The 23,793-nt window shown below is 32.6% G+C and overlaps 1 protein-coding gene across 5 annotated transcripts in view; it reads right to left on the reverse strand.

Annotated features, from left to right (window-relative positions):
* The window catches only part of VPS50 (VPS50 subunit of EARP/GARPII complex), a 220,311-nt gene that overhangs the window by 38,951 nt on the left and 157,567 nt on the right, over nt 1-23,793 (reverse strand). For 3 of the 5 annotated variants that reach the window (XM_074035521.1, XM_065542336.2, XM_005550214.4), the window contains exons 13-20: nt 20,429-20,561; nt 17,603-17,694; nt 15,379-15,473; nt 14,962-15,060; nt 8,764-8,854; nt 6,287-6,463; nt 3,307-3,425; nt 995-1,101 (exon numbers count right to left, since the gene is read on the reverse strand). In XM_074035521.1, the coding sequence (XP_073891622.1) occupies nt 995-1,101; nt 3,307-3,425; nt 6,287-6,463; nt 8,764-8,854; nt 14,962-15,060; nt 15,379-15,473; nt 17,603-17,694; nt 20,429-20,561 (913 nt within the window). The remainder of the gene's footprint in view (nt 1-994; nt 1,102-3,306; nt 3,426-6,286; nt 6,464-8,763; nt 8,855-14,961; nt 15,061-15,378; nt 15,474-17,602; nt 17,695-20,428; nt 20,562-23,793) is intronic. The other 2 variants (XR_012432666.1, XR_012432665.1) reach the window with 1 other exon arrangement.

The raw sequence follows: 23,793 nt of genomic DNA on the forward strand, positions 1-23,793 counted from the left end.
GTTCCCTGGCAATAACTAGTCACAGAATAGCTTTTTAGAATCTATTCTTTTTTCTGAGCATCATGAAAATGTATACCTTTCTTTTCTTCTCAGTTCAGTAACATTTTTTGCTCTTTCTAGAGAAACCGTGACTCCTAAAAAGCATTCTATACATTTTATCCTATTCATTAACTACATTTAATAATTATCTTAAAGAACACGGACTATTTCAACAGAGCTAAGATTAATCAAACTAGGCAATAGGTAAATACCATCTCCATAGATAGAGATTTTTATAGAAAACCACTAAAATTCCTGATTGGAATAATGAAGGTTAATATGAGAAGACATCTCTATAACTTATTTGTCAAATAGATAGACTTATTAGTGAGATAGAAAGGCTAAAAACATACAAGATGTTGAAATACTGACATTAAAAAAAAATCCACATCATCCTCAAACCCGAATATTTAAAATGTCATTTCTTCATATTGTTTCCCTTCTACAAAATCATCAATAAATGTCTTACCTGTAATAAGAACAACATTTCCTATAATCTGAACATTTAGCTTGTAAATCCCTTAAGTCTGAAAATGTCAGAAAGTCACTATTCACTCTGCCTGACAGAATACTGTAAAGATCTATGAAACAACAAAGTAGAAAAATATTGTATAAATGTGAAACTGGTACTATCTTATCTTACATGTACCTCTAACCTACCTAGAGAATTTTTCATCACATTTCAATTAACTGAAATATTTTAGAAAAATTGGAAGATACAAAGACTTAATAAACAGGTAACTTAAAAAGAGAAACTGGCATTACTATTAGTATTATAGTATTTGGAACATTTAAAATGAGAAGCATAGACATATGATAACCTTAAATCCCTTATTGCAGAGAGCACTGCAGTATACCAGACAACGAAAACCACAAGTAAAAGTCATTCAGTACCAAACTAATTTAACTGTTATAATGTTTCTTTTTCTTTGTTTTTAAATGTGTAGCTACTTACCAACAAGTCTTATTACATTCAACGTTGTATTTGTTAAGATAGGGGCATTCACTTTATTTAGACTGTAATCTGATTTCTTCCTGCTTTTTAGAGTTTCCCGAGAAACACTTTATATGAAAAAACAAAACAGAGTTGCTAGAGTTGTCAAGTAATAAACCAATAAGTTACTCAGATTAGTCCATAGCCTTTATTAACTAATTATTTAATGAAAAGCGTACTATGCATTAGGTAAAGATATAGAGATTAACTTCTTATCCTTATAAAATTTACAATCCATAAGTAAGGGAAATAAGTAAGCAAAAAAATAAAGTACCATAATGCATTTCTTCGATTATAAAACATTATCAACCACTAAAAAAACTAATCACTTTAAAAAACAAATTTTCCAAGATAATTACATATCTAGGTGCAGATGTACTATGTTTCTTGATTTCAGAAACTTATAAACATGAAAAAATACCCTCCTAAGAATCTGAATTAAGTAGAGAATATTGGTGACAGTATTTGGGGTTAAGGGGCAGCATTAGGTTAGGTTCAAAAGAAAAGTAAAAGTTATATGGTCAGCACAGAAAAAAGGGCCAGCATAAAACAGGGTTAGAGATAAGAGAGAACAGAGTGTGCTCAGAAAAGTACAAGGAGTTCACCACATTTGCAAGTAGAAGAAATAAACAGAGGGGAAAGTAATAAGAAAGGAGGCAAGTAAAGGCCGGATATCCCTGAAAGCAATCAAACCTGAGGGATATGAACCTTATCTTGAATACAGTGGTGAGTCACTAAAAGCTAACCAGAAAAACAGCAAGATTAAATTTGTAACTATGAAAAAAAAAAAACCCTAAATTTAAATCTAAGAGTTGTTTGGAATGGGGCAAGCCTAGAGACAAGAATCCAAGGTAAAGGAGTTGATTTAATAATCTGGCACAGAGATAATTTTAGGATAAACTAGAATGGTAGTGGTGAAATGCCAGAAAAAGTGGTCAACTCAAGAGACACAAGTTAGAATTGATAATAACTCAATGTATTGGCTTCAGGCACTAATTCGTTCAATTCAAACTTCTTAGGGGTAAGTTTAGGGGGCTGCAGTAACCCTACCAAAAATGGAGGTATATACACATGGCAGACACTATCTTACTTGTATATTTCAATTCAAATAGACCTTTCCTTTTGGCCAAAATATGCCCAAAACATCTAATAAAGAATTCCAACAAAATAGTTCTATTTAGTTCACAGTAGATCATACTGACACTTAATATCATACATATGCAAAAACCAATAGAACAAATTTTTTCAATTAAAATAGCTACAATTTCGTGAATTGCTCACTTTTGAAAACAGTATTATTTCAGTCGGGATTTCAAGTTAAACAGTATTAAATAGGTAGCTTGGCGTTAAACGGTAAGAGTATACTTATCGTTACTACCATTAAGAAAAAAAAGTACATTTATAGTCACTAAACGTATGATAGTCATGAAATCAAGTCATTTCAACATTCCAGAATCAGGCCCATTTAACTGGCAAAAGGTAAGAAAAAATTCTGTTATAATTATCATAGTTTTGAAGAGGTCAGTTTATCATAAAACAAAACTCAATCACTAATAGGACACCTTGGTAGAAAGTTCAAATAGTGAACAAAAATGACACAGGGGAAATAAGTGGTGATTTTCTGTGTTTACAAGATTGAAGTAAGAACTCCACATACAAAACAAATGATCATTTTCTCCTTGAGGTTTTTTATTTATCTATGTAAATCGCATAAATGGCCACCAAAGGCAGGATTGATTTTATAAATCTAAAGGCTTTTTCCTCTGCAAAAACTAATCTCTTTGATTATGCCCAATATTTTCAACAATAATTTTAACAGATTTTAAAAAATGACTAACTTCGTGATGCCATAAAAAAGGAATTAGAATCTTGCTACAAAAAGCAATGTCAAACACACTACATAACTCAAAGGAAAGCTACATTAAAACTAGCCATTTAAGAACTTTTAAATGGCTAAATCAATTTCTTTTTTGACACATTAACAATCCAGTTCATAGTTAAATGAACTGATTTGTGAGATGCTGGCAAAGGTTTTGCTAGGCAGAACTTTTCATATAACTATTTTATTTTTCATGAAATCCAGTTATGAAATGTTAGGAGGAAAAACACATTTTTAGCCTTCCAGGAATCATTTAAAACATACTAACTTCTGTCAGGTGACATAATAAGTACCAAAAAACATAATTTTTATTTCTTCTTAACCTTAAAGGAAATCCTATATGTTAAGAGCACAAGATAAAATGCTAAATACCACACAATTTAAGAACAATCACCTTTTCACAGGAACATCTCCTGTCTGCTCATCCACATAGTCTCGTTTGAGTTCCTCAGGAACATCACTGTCACTGTCATACTCTTGATAGGCACTCTTTTCTTGTTCATCAGATTCATACTGAAGAAAACACAGGATATTAAAAAATGAGTATAAAGGGCCTCGTTTCGTGGGGTGTCTCAACACAGCGAAAGTACTCAATTTTACAAGAAACCACTAAATACAAGAAAATCCGTAGTTTAGTTTTAATGTTGTCACCAAGAATCTGATTATTCTTCCATTGTCTTCATCATTCTACCTTAATCAGCACAAAAGAAAAATATTACACCTATAAAAGCTTGAAATGTGCAACAAAATAAAATCACCATAAACGAAAACCTAACAAACATTCCACTAGGCCTAAAAAGAGAAGAAGAGTACACATAAGCACGTGTTTTTTTTTTTTTTTTTTTTAACTTAAAGTCTCTCAGAAGTTTCACCATACATATTTCCAATTTGCTAATAAAATTCATTAAAAAGAGGTTCAATATCCAATTCTGGCACTCTGCAAGTATTACTTCAGCTTAATAAACATGCACAACACACATGCTGATGTTTTAATTCACTATAAGACTTAATTTCAAGGGCAGCTTAGAAAATTAAGCTTAGAACACAGTGACCTGCTGAGAATGAGGACAAAAATGGTGGATTTACTCCTGAGAGGAAGGATGTCTTCCTAACATTTTCATCATCTTTATGGCACTATGGCCCAATGCCAGCACGGGAAAGGACAGTGGAATTCATGCACAGTAAAGGAAGCAGTGACAGCACTTTCATCATCATCATCTATTAATGTTATAGATTAGTATGATTAAATAATGGCTAATATTAGTATGATTAAATAATAGCTAACATTGAGTTTTTAACCAAGTATTATGCTAAATTCTTTCATGAATTATCTCATTTAATTGTACAGACACTTCTCTGAGGAAGTTTTATCTCCACATGACAGTTGAGAAAACCAGTATGATAACAACATGGAAATAATTTAGTCCCCTAATTCAACAACTATTTTTTGAGAGTCTGTTAATAAAAAGGTCGTATTTAGACGTGGACCCTGATTCTCAAGGACATAAGTTGCACCTGGGAAGATGAGATCACACATTAATAACTGCAAACAAGCCTTACAGGTACTCCTTTATACTTATACACAATGTGATCCTGATGCTATGCAGAAAGGTATTCTACACAAACTAGGATGTCCTGATTACAACAACAGAGTTTTGTGACCACATCGTATCACAGATACCCATTATTTGAGGATTCAATGTTTGCAAATTTGCCTGCTCACTGAAATTTATTTGTAACCCTAAAGTCAACACTTATGATATTTCTGGAGTCATTCATAAATGTGCAGAACAGTGAAAAGTTTGAGTCATCCAACATGCATGTTCCCAGCTGAATACAAAGCATGCTCTGTCTTCTTGCTTAGGCTCTCATACTATAAACAAGTTTCCTTTTCATGACCTATTTAGTGCCAAGTTCTTTGTATTTTTGTGCTTTTTGTTGGTGATTTAACTGTTTAGAATGCCACCACAAGTGTAGCCCTGAAGTGCTGTGTAGTGTTTCTAAGCACAAGAAGGCTGTGATGTGCCTTAGAAATAAAATATGTGTGTCTGATAAGCTTCATTTAGGCAAGAGTTATGGTGTTGTTGACTATGAATTCAGATTATGTACTGATGGGCTGATAAATATGTTGTAACCAGAGGCTTATAGGAACCTAATCCTATATTTGCTCTGGGAGTAATGGTTGAGTATTTGTTAAATCAATATTCACAGCAACTTTATAGAACACACTGCTGCAAATAATGGGAATCAAAGGTTATGTAAGTTTTAGTTAGTGAATCACTTTTATAGAGAGATATGTTATTCCAAAATAATTGGAATGACTTTAAATTCCTCTCAGTTTAGTCAATTTCACAGAGGCAAAATGTCACAAAGAATCACTGAATCATAATTTTAAATATGGCTTACTATGAAACAATTTAAACTTCATGAATTTCATCTTCACCAAATGAAAAATAAATTCTAAAACTAACATAAAATATAAAGACAAATCCTTCAACATATTTTTGTCACATCTGAATGGTTTTCACTTTAGCTTCATCAATCAAAAATAAAAATTATATTGAGTCATTATGGAAATTATGAAGATCAGAAGAAACCATCAAACAACTTATTAAGTCAAGTAAAATACTGTGAAAATACCATGCAAGTAGCTGTGAAGCATTCCTCTCACTGTAAATATGGAGAAACTGAGGGTCACAAAGTTAAAATAATTTGCCAAGGGCTACACAGCTGATAAATAATAAAGATGATATTCATTATCTGCCTTCAAATCCTTTACATTAATTCACACTACATCTAGTTAATATTGTTTTTGAGGTCCTAAAAAGTGTTGTTAAAACATTGTACTTCTAAATCTCAAAAAAATATCCCTGCCAAGCAATTAAGCAAGACATTACCACTTTCTCTTAGACAAAGGGACATGGAACAAAAGCAATCTGTGACCCATAAAGGGTGTCGAGAAAAAGGGTAGATGATATCCATTCCCTCACTCATCTCACAATATATCACATCATATTCACATAATATATCACATAAATATTCAGTGAAGAAATTATACTACTATTTGATTAGCAACCTGATAAGAACATCATGTAATAAGAACATAAAGCAAACATAAAGGGAAAATTTACTATTCAAGAGGACAAGGTCAACAAAGCATATTGTAAAGTCATTATCTATAAATGTAATATCATAGATACATTAAGTATATAGGTGGGCGGGCAGGGTGGTAGTAAATGGATACATAAATGGGTAGTAAATGGATATCTTTTTTAATAATAATTTATAACCAATGTAGTAAATTGCCTTGCTCATTGAGTAGAACAGTTTTAAACTAAAAAAAATCTCACTTATGTTTCACATACACCACATACCCCATTAGAAGCTAAGACATCTTCTGTTTCTTCATCTTTGTGGTTGGCCTGAATTTCAAATGGATTCCCACCACTACAGTACTGCTCAAACAAGGTCACTGTTTTTGAAGAAGTTGAGACTGGCTGCTTACTAGGTGAAACTGATGGGGAGCGAGACTGTTCCATGAATTTAAATTCCTAGATGTTAAAAAAGGAGCCAGATACCTTTTAGCAACAATAAAATTCTAACACATAAACTGAATCCCTCAATATAAATGTAGACTTAGCAGAAAAACAACATCTTGATCTTCAAGTTATTGACTTTTAAATCTTTCAAGTTATCTAAAAGTACACACTTAGAAATACATGTCTAAAGGCTTTCCTAAAGACAACTCAGCGAATGATATCACTTAAAACAGTATCATCTGCATCAAACTACTTTTGGCTTCCTTTAAGAAACTGTGGAGATCATTTTTTAAAATAGCTTAAGAAATCTGAATGATGTCTTCTAAAAATTTTAACAGAACAGCAAAAATCCTAATCAATAAAGTCATTTACGAAAACTAATTGTTAAAGTAAAACACTATGCTTTTTCATATGTTGGCACCACTTAAGATATTCTATACAAATACATCAGAAACAAAGTATGAAGTGTATATGTGTTACACTGATGCCTACAAACTTTCATTTACTTTTCTCTATATACCAAGAAACAGACAACACGAATATATATGCCAAAGTCATATGATGTGTCCTCTACTCCTAGCAAAGCTAAAGAGTTGTAAGACCTAGTCTAAATTATGCATTAATCACATGAGGAAACTGAGGCAGTTTGAAGGGATTCAGTGCAAAGTTCAACCTCACACAGCTAATTAGAGGAAAAGCGGGAATAATCTCTAAAGTTCCTTTGAATTACCAAAATCTTGATTTAATGATTTATCACAAAATTTAACAAACATTTTTCTTTTCACTAAATGGAATAATCCCAATATTTAAATCCCAAATATAAATTTCAATGATATTCTTGAAAGGTATTCTTAAAATTCTTGAAAGGTACATTGACTTGTTGTATTAAATGATATATGTGTTTATTTTCCTTTTACATTTCAACTATACATTTAATCATATACATTAATAATGCCTAAGAATCATGCCATTATTTTTATAATTCTAAACAAGGAGTGAATATACATCAATGAGACTAATTTTTAGAAAATCCAATCCACAGGAATGCATGTCAGGTGAACACTAAGTTCTGAATAGTTTTCAAGGTAACTACTTTAAAGAAGATAATGTTCACCTAGATGGGAATGTTTTAACATGCCTTTTTTAAAAAACATGTCTTACAATTATACTAAGTGTGACAATGTCGCAACACACACACACAATCTGATGGTTAAAAAGGAGTTCAAATAAAATTATTTAATAGATATTCTAAAATGAATGTTAAACTTAGAATTCTAAATAACGTTAAGGAATTACCTTAAATCTTTGAGAACTCGTAAATCCTATGTTAATTTAATGTTAATTGTTATGTTAATACTAATTAACATTAACATCAATTTTGCTGTCTTTAAAGCATTTAATAATCACTATGTTCCAGTGTTTTTAATATTTCTATAATAGGAAAACAATATAAAAAAACTGGATAAGAAGCTATTGTACAATATAAGCATAAAGACAATCAATCCCTATCAAAAAAAAAAACTTCTAATTATGTATTCTGTACATTTATCCAGAGTAAGAAAGTTGCTTTCTAGAAAGCTATTCCTTCCAAAGGCAAAAACTAAAGACCCCGTACTTTCTGAACAAGAATCTAACTATATGCACTGCATTTTGACACTTGGTATTTGCAGAACACAATCTTTCACACAGGAATATTTATCTACAATGTGTTTCAACCAAGGGAAAAATCAAACTAATTAAAGACTTTTTCGCAGATTGCTTATTCTGTAAGTATTTGAGGAACTGATTAACTAATACAAATTAGTTAAGAGTATTTTTTATAAGTGCCTCTTTTATATCTGAGGCATTTTTTCATTACAGGCAAATTTAAGAATTGCAGCACAAATTAGGAACTTACTAGTCCCTTTAAGGAATAAAAAAATTCTATAAATATAATGATTTGTATTATATTTGTATATGTATTAAACTATGCCAAAATATAGCTAATTAATTATTTGCAAAATTTAAATACAGCAGTCAGCCCTTTTTGGAATTCAAAACAAACAAAAAATATCACTTTAACTGTAACTCTTTTTAGGCAAAAGAGATTTCCTGAAGTATGTAAACTGAATTTTATAAAAGAAGACTGATTTTTCACAACCATAAAAGGGTCATTCCTGTAAAACTAATGACTTTCAAGGAAGGAAGATAAGAAACTGCTCCTTAATTTATTTTATAAATGTTTCCATATATTTGCGGACTTTTTTTTCCAAAGAAAAAGGGTAAAAAAGATGACTAAACGACAGATTTCTTTGTTCTTAAGAAACACTTACATGAAGTTGCAAGATGCTGAAATTTGACTTAACAGGACAAAGTTCCCAAGTCTCATTCTCTAAGAACATTCTCAGTTCATCGAGCCGTGTTCTTAAAAAAAGAAAATGAACACTCCAAAAAGTGAGAAAAGTGCACTGCACACAAGAATTGAGGAAATAATGTACAATACAAATAATTATAGGATTAATGTCATGATCATAATCAACTTTGAGAACCCATTGGGATTAATACAGTAGACAGAAATGTTTACTTTTGTTAGTTAGTATCTTATCATCCTTGACAGAAAAACTCTCTCAAATGTTACTAAACTAAATATTTTTACTATATTGCAAAAGTAATGCATAGGAAATGACAGTTTTATTAGGGGACTAAATTAAAAGCTTGTCTCTAACTCACATAAATATCCTTAGCTGATACATATATCGATGCTAAAACATAAAGAAAAATCTACAGATTATATGAGATCATAAATACTAACACGTTACGTTAAACAGCACAGATCTGAATCATACCTAGTAAAGCTACAATAGCAAGATAATTATCACTTTCTGAAAACATTTAGCTCAGTGCCTGTCTCTACAAAGCATTTACAAATTACGTGAACAGGTAAGACACATATATATTTGACATTCCACTAATCACTTATGCCATACTGATCTCTTCTTTCTTTAATGCTATTGTTCTTACTGTCTATCCGGAGTAATCAGCACATGATATAGGCAGTCCCAGAAAAACAAACCTTATTTTCAGTTGACAAAAGGGCCAGTGCCCGCCCTGTTCTTCCTCTTTCTACCACAAGTTGTTAGTACCACGCTAAAAATGAAATCTAGATTTTTTTAAATCCACAGGTTCAAAATAAAGAGACAATAAATACATGAATCTGTAAAAATCAGGAATTGCTCCAAATACTAGAGTTAACAGACAAGGACTTTAAGATAATTATTATAAGTTAAATAAAATAGAAAAAATGTATAAAATGGATAGAAAAGAGAATTTCAAATAACTGCAATAAGAAAAACAAACAATAAAAGAATCAAATAGACATTCAAGAACTGAAAAATACACTTCCAATTAAAAACTGATTGGATAAGTAAAACAGCAGTCTAGGGGTGGCTGAAGATGGCATTCATGAACTCAAAGATCAATAGAAAATATCTAAACTGAAGCAAAAATTTGGAAAAAAAAAGGAAGAAACAAAAGATCATAAGAGATATGTGAGATAGTCAAAACATTTATTATGCAGGCAATTGGATGGAAAGGACAGAGAATAAGCAAAAGCAATATTTGAAGACATAATGGCCAAGAATTCCCAAAAGTGATTGTGCTCATAGCTCATACCACATACAAAAATTACCTCAAGTGGATCACAGTCCTAAGGTAAGAACTAAATGTACAAAACTTGACAACTCAACAATAAAAAACAAATAACCCAATTCAAAATGGACGAAAGCTTTGAACAAACATTTCTGTAAAGAAGATACACAAAAGGCCAATGAGCACCTTAAAAGCTGCTAAACATCATTAGTTATCAGGGAAATGCAAACCCAAAACATAATAAGATACCACTTCATGCCTACTAGGACAGCCATAATCAGAGACAGAAAACAACAGGTGGTGACAAGGTTTTGGAGAAATTGGAACCCTCATACAGTATTAGTAGGAACGTAAAATGTATCATGACTTTGGAAAAAAGTGTGATTCAGTTCCTCAAAATGTTAAACAGAGAGAGTTACCACAGGACCCAGTAGTTCTACTCTGTATTAGTTTCCTGTGGCTGCTGTAACAAATTACCACAAACTAGGTGACTTAAACAAGCAGAAATTTATTCTCTCACAGTTCTAGAGGCCAGAGCCTGAAAATCAGTATCAGTGGGTTGAAATCAAGGTGTTACCAGAGCTCCACTGTCTGGAGGCCCTAGGGGATAATCTGCTTCCTGTCTCTTCCAGACAGGTTTGTGGTATTTATTACACAGTAATTTAAAACTAATACAGTGATAAAAGGTACAACCCAGATTGAAGAAACGTAGTCAACCCTAGGCATAAAAAATGTATACAAAATAATATATGAAGTAAAAGTATATGACAAAACACCAAAAAGGTAAGAGAAGGTAAACGCAGTTACAAAGTTGGTTCCTGCATTATTCTGGAAGTATACCACCTAAGGTAGACTACAGTAGAACATAAGTGCATATTGAAATGTTGGCGGTAACCATTACAAGAATGCATTTTTTTTTTTTTTTTCCCGAGACAGTCTCACTCTGTCACCCAGGCTGGAGTGCAGTAGCGTGATCTTGGCTCACTGCAACCTCTGCTGCACAGATTCACACGATTCTCCTGCCTCGGCCTCCAGAGTAGCTGGGATTACAGGCACCTGCCACCATGCCCAGCTAATTTTTTTGTATTTCTAGTACAGACCGAGTTTCACCATCTTGGCCAGGCTGGTCTTGAACTCTTGACCTCATGATCCATTTGCCTTGGCCTCCCAAAGTGCTGGGATTACAGGTGAGAGCCACTGCGCCTGGCCCCTAATGTTGTTTTAAAATCTTGTCTGACAACTGTTATGTTTTCATATAACCGTTTTTCCATTTACATTTAATGTATTTATTGACATAATTATTAATAGGTTTAAACCCATCATATTGCTGTTTGATATCTAAAAATGTTAAATATTTTAAAGAAATTTTCTCTTTCTGCATTTTTTGGATCAATCATATATATTTTTACTTTTTATATTATATATATTTTTCTCAGTTAGTAAAACAACATCAACAACAACAAAACGAGACCAAACTTGATAAGCCGTTAACAAAGGGCACACTTTAAATATGAGAACATAATTAGAAGGAAAGTTAAAATTACACAAAAACACAATTTCTCAAAATCATGAACTGGGGTAGAATTTTTATCAAAATTATTTTCTCCGTCTATTAAAATAATAACTATGATATTTTCCTGTATTCTGTCAATTGGTAAATTAAATTTCTTAATTTATTTAACGTTTAGCCAACTCACGCTCTCCTATAATAAATCCTACCTGTTCACAGCATATTAAGCTTTTTAGGTATCACTGAATTAAATTTGCCAATATTTTGTTTAGGATGTTGCATCTATGTTCTTATGAGATACTAGTCTGTCATTTTCCTTTTTTAATGTCCTCTTGTTATGCTTTGGTATCAATGCTATGCTGGCCTCATAAAGTAAGTTATAAAACATTCCCTCTTTCTCTACTTTATGAAAGAGTGTTGGTATTGTTTTCTCCTTTAAGGTTTGGTAGAATTTACCAGTGACATCAGCAGGCCTGGAGATTTCTTTATGGAAATGTTTTGAAGCCCAGATATAATTTCTTCAAAAGACATCCGACTATTCATATTTTCTATATTTTGTTTTGTGAGCTCATTAAGTTTGGCTTTATAAGGAATTTGTTTATTTCATCTACTTTGTTGTATTTTCTTCTAAAAAGATAGGTGACTTCTCTCTTCTAACACCAGTCAATGCAATTTTAGGATCCTTGAAAACATTTTATAAGCTTTGATTACTAGAGTAATTACAAAATAAAATGTACTTATTAAATAGAATATTTTGACAACTATACATTGCTCTATAATTTTTATGTCATTAATGTTTAAATTAGAATATTTATGCTTTTAGAAATTCTCCAACATCTGACAGAATAGTGTTCTTTGGGTGTACATAAACTTAGTATCTGAATATTTTAAAAAATGGGGGGAAATGAAACTTATACTTTTGAGAAGTAGAAACAATAATAGGGGCTGTGTTCCCTCATATGTTCATACAGTTTTATCCTAGAAAAAGATAGTGGAATGCAAACTTTTATACGACTACCACAATTAACATTAATACATTTCATAAGTAGATGCTCCACCAAAAAGAAACTGCTCCTATTTTTATCTTTTTATTATCCCTGTAACTTCAAACCAATAGCTTAAATGGACTCAAAGTCAGAATAATTTGGTTCAAGAATTTCTTCATCCTCCAGAGCTCTATTTGGCAGCAGAGGACCATGAAACAAACTGTATGCACATTTAAACACTTCTATTAGCAAAGTAAGAACACACTTCATCTATATTTCACCATGTTCCATATAGTTTTTCAGTATTTATTTAGTATGATTGGCAAAGGGAATATTAAATTGGGATTTTGCAGATTTAGATTTATCACTGGCTAATGTAATGACTTTAGTCAATTCAATGTATGGACACTAGCATCATTTCTAAAGTTCGTGTCAAGTTTACCTTGTTTTGTAAAGAAATAAATGTACCTTAGAACACACTGATGGTTTGCACCAACTTTACGAAATGACTTCCACCGTAATTTTCCCGATGCAACTGTCAGAGCAAAAATGACTACAGACAGGACAGAAACTAGACTACCTTAAACTTCTGTTTAAATACTAGGGAAAAAGAAGAATACTAAGTAATAATTAAATCTTTGCTGTTTAACCTGCCCCAATTTTTACAATATACAATACTGCAAGAAAACGGGTCAAGATGTCTAGGCAACACTTATGGAGACCTTTTAATCTGGCCACTTCATTTTACAATTCATAGAATCACAGGCCAGAGCGGTTAAATGATTTGCCAATATCAGACAGTTGGTAAGCAGCAAAAAATGGGACAATAACCCAAGTCTACTATTACTCAACCCAGCTTTACTTCTAATAATATAGCACAGCCACTTCAATGAGAAATAAGTTTCACAAATGTTTCTAAGAGAAGTTCTTTAAAATGTTGAGTGTTTGGGGAAGATTTAAGTGATTCGTTTCTGTATTCTCTAATTTCATTAATGTGAACTCTGTGAGGAATTTCCATTATGGTCAAAATGCCCCTAGCTAGTTGCTACAGATGACAGACACCTTTTGCTACAGATGACAGAACACCAAAAGTGATCCCAGTTGTCATGTTGGATATGAAGCAATCTCTGGGAAGAGAGACATTTGGTGTGCCTTCATACTGCAAGGAAAGTGAGGCTTCTGGCTCCTTTGTGTTTCCATTTTATTTCCCTATCCATGATTAACAGGCCCCTCCCCCTTCTATACAGGAATGTTTATAGGGCCAGCCTTTTCATTTAGTCAGGGCTTAAGTTTTAGCAGACAAGGAAGTTATAAATAAACGCAGTGTTAGGGTTTCCTGTTGGTCCCTTCCCACCATTTCCCTGAGGTTTATTCAATTAAGTTTTTAAAAAATTTTTAAACACTCTCAGTTGTGAAACTCAAAGGCTTTGCTTTGGTATAGTTCAACTTAAATCTTTTTCAAACAATTTACTTGTTTACAATTAACACAGACAACTTGTATTCAAATATATTTAATAATGAATCAACAGTTTGGTGTTCAGTCATCTCTCTTTTGACACGGCATATATCACTGTGAGCAGGTACTGACTATGAACAAGGAGCAAAAGCAGAATTTCAAATCATGACTCTCTCTGGCACCAAATAAGGAAATCAAAACTTAAATTCAATTGTAAAAAGTAAAAGTTCAGAATAAAAAGTAACATGAAACTCAACTCAAAGGACAAAATACATGTAAGGGATACAACTTGGGGTCTAGCTTATATGAAGAAAAATCTAATGTTAGCTCTCCCTTCCTTCAATTTACTGCTGCTGTAAGCATATAATCACACCGCTATTAGGAACATTCTTTCCCACCTTCCTCCTCTACCCAAATCATTCCTAGTCACTCTTTTAAATATTAGCAGTGATTGTTTTGCAAAGCAATGAAGTATACAAATTTGGCTTTATAGCGAAATTCTGAATATCACATCCTCTCCTGTAGAAGCCTTCTTACTTCTAAAAGGTAGATACTCTCAAGCACCCCCTCACTGAGCACTGATTTAACTTCCTTATAAGCACACGCATATGTATGCAGGTAATGCAACAGAACAGCAGCCAAATTCTTTCTGTGAACCTTGATCTAATAATCATGTTTTACTCATAAAGAAATCAGTTCAATATTTTAAGCCCCTCAAGACAAAGAATATTTTAAAATGTACAATGAATATGTAATGAGAACATTTCATCATATTTTGGTTAAAAAAATCCTTAGCCATCTTAAAAAAGCTACAACACATTCAAATTCAAAAGTAACTGTTTAAAATCAATTAATGCTATAAGATTAAGTATTAGACAAAAGTATTCTCATTACCTAAATAAGTCCATTCATATTTTATTAGAGTTCTTACCTATGGTAATTTTTGAAATAATTGACACTTTGTTTTCTAATAGATTCCTGTAAAACTTCAGACTTGCTACCACAAAATTCTTCTCCAACTTGCATCAACCTAGTTGGATAAAAAGGTTTCAGTAAATTTCAGCAACATCCTTACAGAGAAAAAGAAGTGCGGGTTATCTTTCTTCAAAGACTAAAAAAAATCGCTAAAATTTGGATATGTGAAAAAATTCTAAAGACCACAAATTCATAAAGGTTTACAAACATCTAAAGGGCAGAAATATTTAAATACACTCACAAACTTAGCAGCAAAAATTATCTTCATTTCCATAAAGAAGTTATAGATGAGAGCTCACTAGGTTCATGATTTCTTTGATTATCATGGTTGAATGACTCAAACTAAAGAATAAGACAAGATCTTAAACACTACCTGCTGATTATGTCCAAAACAAAGATGAAATCATCATATTTGAATATAGACAAATCGGTTCCAAGCAAGTAGGTTTTTACTTTTAGCTGAACATCCTGTAAGACAAAGAAAAAAAAAAATCAAGCAAACCCAAAATATAGAAAATAGGTTATCAGAACCATTTACTCTATAGTTCCAGATTAAAATGAGACAGGAATATATTCCTAATTTGTTAATGAGTATCTATTTAGGCCAACAGCCAACATCCTTAAGGGAGATATAATAGAGACAATCCCATTTCCTATATCAGGAATGCCATCAGGTTGCCAAACTGAATGGAAACTAGCTACATAAAGTGCCAAGTCAGTATTTCCAAGTACACTGAATTACCAGAAATTCTATCATAGATTGTAAAATTCTAACTAAGTACAATTAAGGCCTACTGGGAGACTAAGTCAGAAACAAATCATATCTGACCCTGGGTGTATATTCAATGACTATAAGATTTTCCTTTCTTTTTATGCATTAATATTCAGAAAAAAGTCAGCCTAAATCCACAATGATACATTAAATATTTATTTAATTTTAATAAATGTTTAATATGGTTATATGAGTTTAATACAGTCAAATGAGAAAATATATGTCAAACCTCTTACAACCACTACATAAATAAATTTCAAATACTAAAGTATAAAATCAAATAGCATATCCAATACAAAATTATCAAAAATAGAAGAGCACTAAATTATAAATACTGATTCATGAAGAAATTTACATTCTCAAAATAAGTTTTCCTAAACAATTTCTTTCAAAACACATCCTATAAAAGATGGTCAAGCTGGGCATTGTGGCTCACGCCTATAATCCCAACACTTTGGGAGGCCAAGGCGGGAATATCACTTGGGCCCAGGAGTTCAAGACCAGTCTGGGCAACATAACAAGACCCCATGTCCACAAATAATAATTTAAGAAAATTAGGCATGGTGGTACATGTCTGTGGTCCCAGCTACTCAGGAGGCTGAGGCAGAAAGATCACCTGAGCCCAAGAGGTCGAGGCTGCACTAGGCCATGATTCTGCCACCACACTCCAGCCTGGGTGACAACATGAGACCTTGCCTCAAAAAATAGTAAATAAATAAATACAAAGAAAAAAAAAAAAAGATGGTCAAAATAAAGATCAGCCTCATTAGAAAAATCAAAAATACATTTTAAAAGACCATAACATGGCCAAAGGGTCTATAGTCTTCCAGGGTTCAAAGAAGTCCAAAAAGAGTAAGTTATCTTCAAAGAAATTACACTGCGATCTAAGAAGTAACAAATTATCTGATTATAACAACTGAGCTACTAAATTGCAAAGAAAAACTTAATAAGATACTGCTACGGACTGAATGTTTGTGTCTACCCAAAATTCCTATACTGAAATTCTAACCTCCAAGGTGATAATATATTAGAAAGTGGGGACTTTGTGAGGTGATTAAATCAAGAAGGTAGAGCCGTCATTAATGGCATTAGCTCCCCTATAGAAGGGACCCCAGAGGGCTCCCTCATCCCTTCCACTATTTGAGGATGCAGCAAGACAATGTCTATGAACCAGGAAGCAGGCCCTTCCAACAACGCTGGCACCCTGTTCTCTGACTTCCAGCCTTTAGAATTCTGAGAAATAAACTTCTGTGTTTATAAACTATCCAGTCTAGAATATTTTGTTATAGGAGCCCAAATGGGCTAAAACCAGATATATTCAGCCAATTAGCATGTAAGATTCCCTCAAGGCACAAAGATCACTGACTGAGAAAAAAAAAAAAAATTGTTCATTCTGAGCTATAATCTGACCTAAGTATGCTACCTACTTAGTTACTCCTTTTCTAAAATTAACAGAAAAAAAAAATTAAGAAAACACAGATAAATGAAATAAAAATAAACAGAACATCTCACTGAGAAAACATACATTTCTTTATGATAGTGGAAATTCTCTGGGCCTCTAAAACAAAAAATGTACTCAAGGCATATATGAATATTTCCAATGGAGATTTTCAAATTAAGTCTTTTTTCTTCCTGCCACTTATAGTGCAAATACAATCACCAAATACATTACAGAAATTAAATGATAGCCTAATTCCAAACAGAAACATATGATTAAATCTGCAAAGAATACACATATAGAAAACTTAAAACTGAATCTCTAAAACAACTTTGACATGACAATTATATTGCTTCTGTGAAAAAAATAATATTAAAAAAACCAAACCTGCCATATTCGTGTAAGTCCATGTTCTAATTTCTTTTTTATGTAGCCACGATCAAAATTAGTTTCTTCAGTACCTATCATATTATTCCCTTCTGAAAATAAAAGACATAAATATTTTTAGATTTAATCCAATTTGTGTTTGTTTTCCAAATATTTTCTATTTGGCCTCTCATACATTATAAGTCTATGTAAGATACAGAAAATATGTTTGATATTTATACAATCAAAACAATGTCAAACAATAGGTATTAGAAGTAAACCCATTTGGTAAGATAAATAAACTTAGACTATGAAATGCTAACTATACCTAAGACCACTGAGATCATATGTGACTGAGGCTGGGAATCTACCTGAGTCAGTGTGGGCCCAAAGACCAGGTTCTTAATACTGCCTACTGCAAGACCATGTAAAAGGCTGTGAGAAGGGCATTACAGGACCAATTAACCAAATTATCAATTAGCATGCATGCTAAGAGGGCAGTCTACATTAACAGCTCAGGCAGTGAGGTGATAATGCATATATTTTATATTTTTCATGACGAATAATAGTTTTATCCACTCCAGATAATTTAACAATGTCTAGTTTAATAGGTAAGATCAGTGATCTGCCACCAATCTCCCCCTAAAGACAACTGAAAAATACACATACACATTCATATTAAAAAGATGAAGCTTTTGTGTGAATATCCTGTGTAGAACACCTAAGCAAGTATGTTATCATCTTGTCTCAGGTTGGGAAGGTGTCCACTGATAACTAGTAAAAGGTCCTTGGAAATGCCAGGCCTCAGATACATAGATACATGACTAGTTTGCCTCTGAGCACTCCTAAAACATAAGCCTTATTATTACACGCATGGTATGGCTGTTAGGGATCCAGCAGCCTAAAGCAGTGCACCTGAACTAGAGCTTTAGAGCTTTATCTTAGAACATTAAAGTATTAGGTTATCAAACAATATCAAATATTATCATTAAAGAGATACAGCAGATAAAGTCTAGAGTCCTCTTCAGTTTTATGAAGTTCCATGAAGAGTAATTTTCAATTTACTAATTTCTACAATTTTAGTCCTGAATATAATATGATTAATTTCAGGTGAATAAATAACTTTTTACAGTCCTAGATACTACCAGCTGACTACTTGAGCACTTGATATCCATAAAACATACATATTAGGGTGAAGAAATTTTAGCAAAGAGGGTTGAGTAATAAGGATCAAATAGAGTTTTAAGTTTGACTCAGTACTCCAAATGAATGTAAACTATTGGCCTAAAGCGAAAAGCAAGCTTTACCATGATGAATAAATAGATAACAGTCACCTAAATTCTGATATCTAAAATATGGGTTAATTCTATTCCAAACTTTTTCTTTGGTTTCTCCTTGAATAATGTACTAGAAAAGCAAATATGTCTTAACAGTCTCCAGGTATTTCACTATTATTATATTATCTCTTGATCCATTTCCTTTCATCATATTAACCACCACCAATGTAAGTACCTTACATGCTGTCCAAACTCTACAACGACCCTGTAGGGTACATGTGTTACTACTCTTTAATTGTTTGGTTTGGTTTTGCTTTGCTTTTTAACTAATCACTTTTAGGAGCAAACTGAAGAGTGGAAAAAATAAGCAGTGTCTTCAAGTTCTCACCTTTGGTAAACGTAAGTGAAAACTTGAAGCCAGACCTCTCAGATTGCAGAGCCCATGGTCCCAGAGGTAGTACAGGGTAAGAGTACAAGTTTTGGGTAAAAATAGTCTGAACTGGAATCCTGGCTGTGTGTCCATCCTTCTCTCTGCCTTCTCCTCTTTCTCTCCCTTCCTTTACTCTCCCCAATAATACTTCTAAATGGATAAAAATCCCTTCATATAATTTTCCTCTTATTTTGTTTTCTATATTTACAAGCTTCTTGTAAGTCAAGACAAAGATTAAACTAATGCCTTCTAAACTACCAAAACGTTTAATCAAACAGTGAGATTTGGGTGTGTTGTCCACTCACCCAACAACAGAAAATAAGCACCTAAGAAACTGGAAGTTACTAAAGTAATTTGATTGAATAGCTACAATAAATTGTATGTAATACAAAAAAAAAAAAAAAGATGTGCAGTATAATTTATTTTGTCCGTATTAAACAAAACGCTGATAAAATCATTTACTGTTTTTATAAGTATTCTGAATATTTAATCTCAGCTACTGTTCAAGGATAATCACTTAAGATAAATAATTATACAAATGAAGCAATTTAAATAGAATGATTAAGAAATACAATAATTTTTCAAAGACTTGTTCTTTATTATTTAGCTGACTATACCATAGTCATTTAAAGTTATATTTTCCATTCAAAGATTAATATTTTAAGACATCATTTTTAAAATGAAATTCTAGCTTCGTTTTCAGGAAGGAAAGTATCAATATAATTATTGATTCTTAGAACCTAGTTTTATTACTGCAACTTGAAAATGGGCCAAATAGATTAATATTGACCATCTAGCATTAATTTCACAGTAAATTTAGACAGACCAATGTCTTATCTAGTTTGCAACTAATAATATTAACAACAACAAAAATTTATAAATTCAGTCCTAAAGCCATCAGCACACACTTCTGTAAACTGGTACTATGTGCCACTTAAAAAGTCCTTTGACCCAGTTACTCTCTAAAGGTAATAGAACATTTGAAGTAGCTGAATCACTTTATTTGCTCAATATTTAGCCTATGGTCACTGTAATCCTCGAAATCCCAAAGGTATTCCTGCCCCTTTCCTTTCTTCTTACTCCAGTAATGTGGGATATTTATAGTTCAATTTTTAAAATAAAATAAAAATATTTTCCTACCAGAAGCTGAAGCAGTATCCTCATTGTCATGCTTTTCATGCCATTCCATAGTCCTATAATAGCTGAGCATAACTTCCCACAGTGCTTTGCATAGGTCTGCAAGGCATGGAATATAGCTGTCTGGTGTAACATGCTAAAGAAAATAAGAAGAGACAACTTTCAATTTCTTATGTTTACTCTAACACAGTTATAATAAAATATGTTATTAATCAAATACATTCAAAAATTAGAAATAACTAAGAAAATGTCTTCAACTGACTTATCTAAAGAGAAAACTCAATGGTGAGAAAAAAATATTTTAAATACTTCCCATCTCAACATGGCTTTTTTGTATACATTAAGAATATCAGCCGATAAGCTGTGAATCAATCTGTAGTTATAGAACCATAAAGAAATTACTGAAATAGCAATTGGTCCCATAAATAGCAGTGTAAACATCCCCAAATGCATTTTTTGAAAGACATGATCCTAAACATGCAAATACAGCTTTACATAGCCTGGACCTCAGTCACAACTTGCAAAAAGGAGGTTGGATTTACAACTCTATCATTTCATTTGTGTAAATTAAGTAAATATCTTTGACAATCTCTAAGATTTTTAAATCATATGGAATAGATACTCTATGTCTGACAACAACATTTTAAAATAACTTCTAACATAAACAAGGTTATGAAACAATATATGAACTCAAATCCTCTCCCTAATGGAAGTACATGAATTTTGTTTCCCTTTGTAAAAACAACCAACTTGCCATTCTGCCCTTTTATTTTATTTTATTTTGTAGGCTTCCCATTTGTCATAATGCAGCAATTGCTCCATCATTTGAGATTTTCTAGCATTTCTTTAGTTTGTGATCAACTGACAACAACTTATGCTGATGAAATATTGAAAGATGAAGACTCTGGTGTAAGTAAACTCCCCAAGATAAACAGCTAGTAGAAATAGGCTGTGGCAAGTATTGCCATGGTATGGTTGATGCTCATGATGTCACAGTTAGTAGTGGTCCTTGCTCTTTCAAAAGACTTTTTCTTCCCGTAATGATCTCTCCCTCTAAACTCATTCACCAAAACATTGTTTTGGCAAGTAATAAAAATACTAACTTACATGATATTCTACACTTCCACGTTAAGTATATCAAATCTTTGAAACTAAACTAGGAAGTACTAAAATAAAGAAGTTAAGCTCTGGAAACAGACTGTGGGGTTTATGCCAAGAATGCTAGAATGGCTTAATCTTACAAAATCTATTAATATAATTTGCTCTATTAATAGGTCTCAGGAGAAAAATCAAGTGATTATCTCAATAGATGCTGATTTTAAAAAAATTTCTCACAGTGGGCTTTAAGAAAATTCAAAACCCACTCCTAACAAAAACACATGAGGAAATAAGAATGAATAAGTATTTCCTTAATATGAGAAAACTCTAAGGCACAACCACTGTGGTCTCACACACACACACAAATGATGCCCATTATCTCCATTACTATTTAACTGTTTACACTGCTATTTATGAGAACACTTGCTAATTCAATAATTTCTTTGTTTGATTCACAGCAGATGGGCTGGTATTTAACAACGATTCAGAAGTACAAGCCAATGTAATCAGATTACAGAAAACAGGCCGGGCGCGGTGGCTCAAGCCTGTAATCCCAGCACTTTGGGAGGCCGAGACGGGCGGATCACGAGGTCAGGAGATCGAGACCATCCTGGCTAACACAATGAAACCCCGTCTCCACTAAAAATACAAAAAAATTAGCCGGGCGTGGTGGCGGCGCCTGTAGTCCCAGCTACTCGGGAGGCTGAGGCAGGAGAATGGCGGGAACCCGGGAGGCGGAGCTTGCAGTGAGCCAAGATCGCGCCACTGCACTCCAGCCTGGGCGACGGAGCGAGACTCCGCCTCAAAAAAAAAAAAAAAAAGATTACAGAAAACAGAGGCAAAAGAATAGGACAAGAAAAAATAAAACTACATCTGCTAATGACATAAAAATAGGCCCAGAAATTCCTAGTGAACCAATAATAAAACTAATTCAAACCATAAAAGAATTCAGCAAGGAAGCAAGTTATAAAATGTACATGCCCAAACCAATGGCATTTGTATACAAATAAACATTTAGAAGAGATACTGAATGAGAAACCCTCATTTATAATAACAAAAGAGAGAATTTTTAGGAATTTAATAAGAAATGATTGAAAACCAAGAAGGAAACCATGAAACACCCCCAAGAGACATAAAAACAGACTTGAACAAATGGAAAGAAATCCCTTATTCTTGGTTAGGATGTCTCAACATCATCAAGATGTCAATTCTTCCCGAGTAAATTTATAAATTTACTGAGATACCAATAAAAAAGTACAGAAAAAGATCTGGTCTTATATAAAAATCTGGTATATGATAAAGATGGCATCTCACATCACTTAGATGAAGATAGTCTTTTCCTCACAAATCGTGTTGGGAAAACTGTATAGTTAGCTGGAAAAAGATAAAATTAGACATATTCCTCAAGAATTTGTAAGAATAAACTCCAAATGAATAAGATATTTAAATGTCAAAAATAAAACTATACTAGAAGAAAACATGAATCAATGTCTAACAGTGATACAGAAAAAGACTTTCTAATTACAACACAAAATTTACAAGCAATAAAAGTAACATTTGATTTTACTATATAAAAAATAAACAATTTATATAGCAAAAAAACACCATATGTGAGATCAAAAGACAAATGACAAATCTGTAAAATATTCACAATATATATTCACAATAAAGAGCTGATATTTCACATTTATATAGAATTCTTAAAAGTCTGGGGAAAAAAAAAAGACTAAAACTCCTATCAAAAAAAATGAGAAAAAATGCACATGAACATACTTCATAAACAGAGATATAAAAATGGCCCTTCAACACAGAAAAGCATGTTCAACTTTACTCGTAATAGGACAAATATAAATTAAAACTACAATAAGATGCAAATTCTCACCAATCTCAAAGATTCTCACCAATCTCAATCTTAAAGCTGAGCAGACATTCTCTCCTTAACCAAACTCTAGTGAGGCTCCTCTCAGCTATCTTCTTAACCATGGCCTAAAAAAACTTGGATGAAACACCTAACAGAGTCTCTAATGACTCAAGTCACACCCCTAGGATGACTTCAGCCCCCCCTTAAAGTGCCAGCCTGAAAAAAACTCAAGGTTGCCAGTGCACTTGAAAAAAAAATGTACTGTTTGTTCCAACATCTGAAGATAGGGCCCCTGTTCCCCAGTCTCTGTGAGAGGGTAGGAGCCTAACTTCCATAAACATCAGTTAGCAAATACAAATGCGTTTCACATGGACTAACTCCCTTCTCACTTTTTGTAAATGTTCACTTT

This window comes from Macaca fascicularis, chromosome 3, assembly GCF_037993035.2.
Source record: "Macaca fascicularis isolate 582-1 chromosome 3, T2T-MFA8v1.1".
Taxonomy (NCBI): Eukaryota; Metazoa; Chordata; class Mammalia; order Primates; family Cercopithecidae; genus Macaca; species Macaca fascicularis.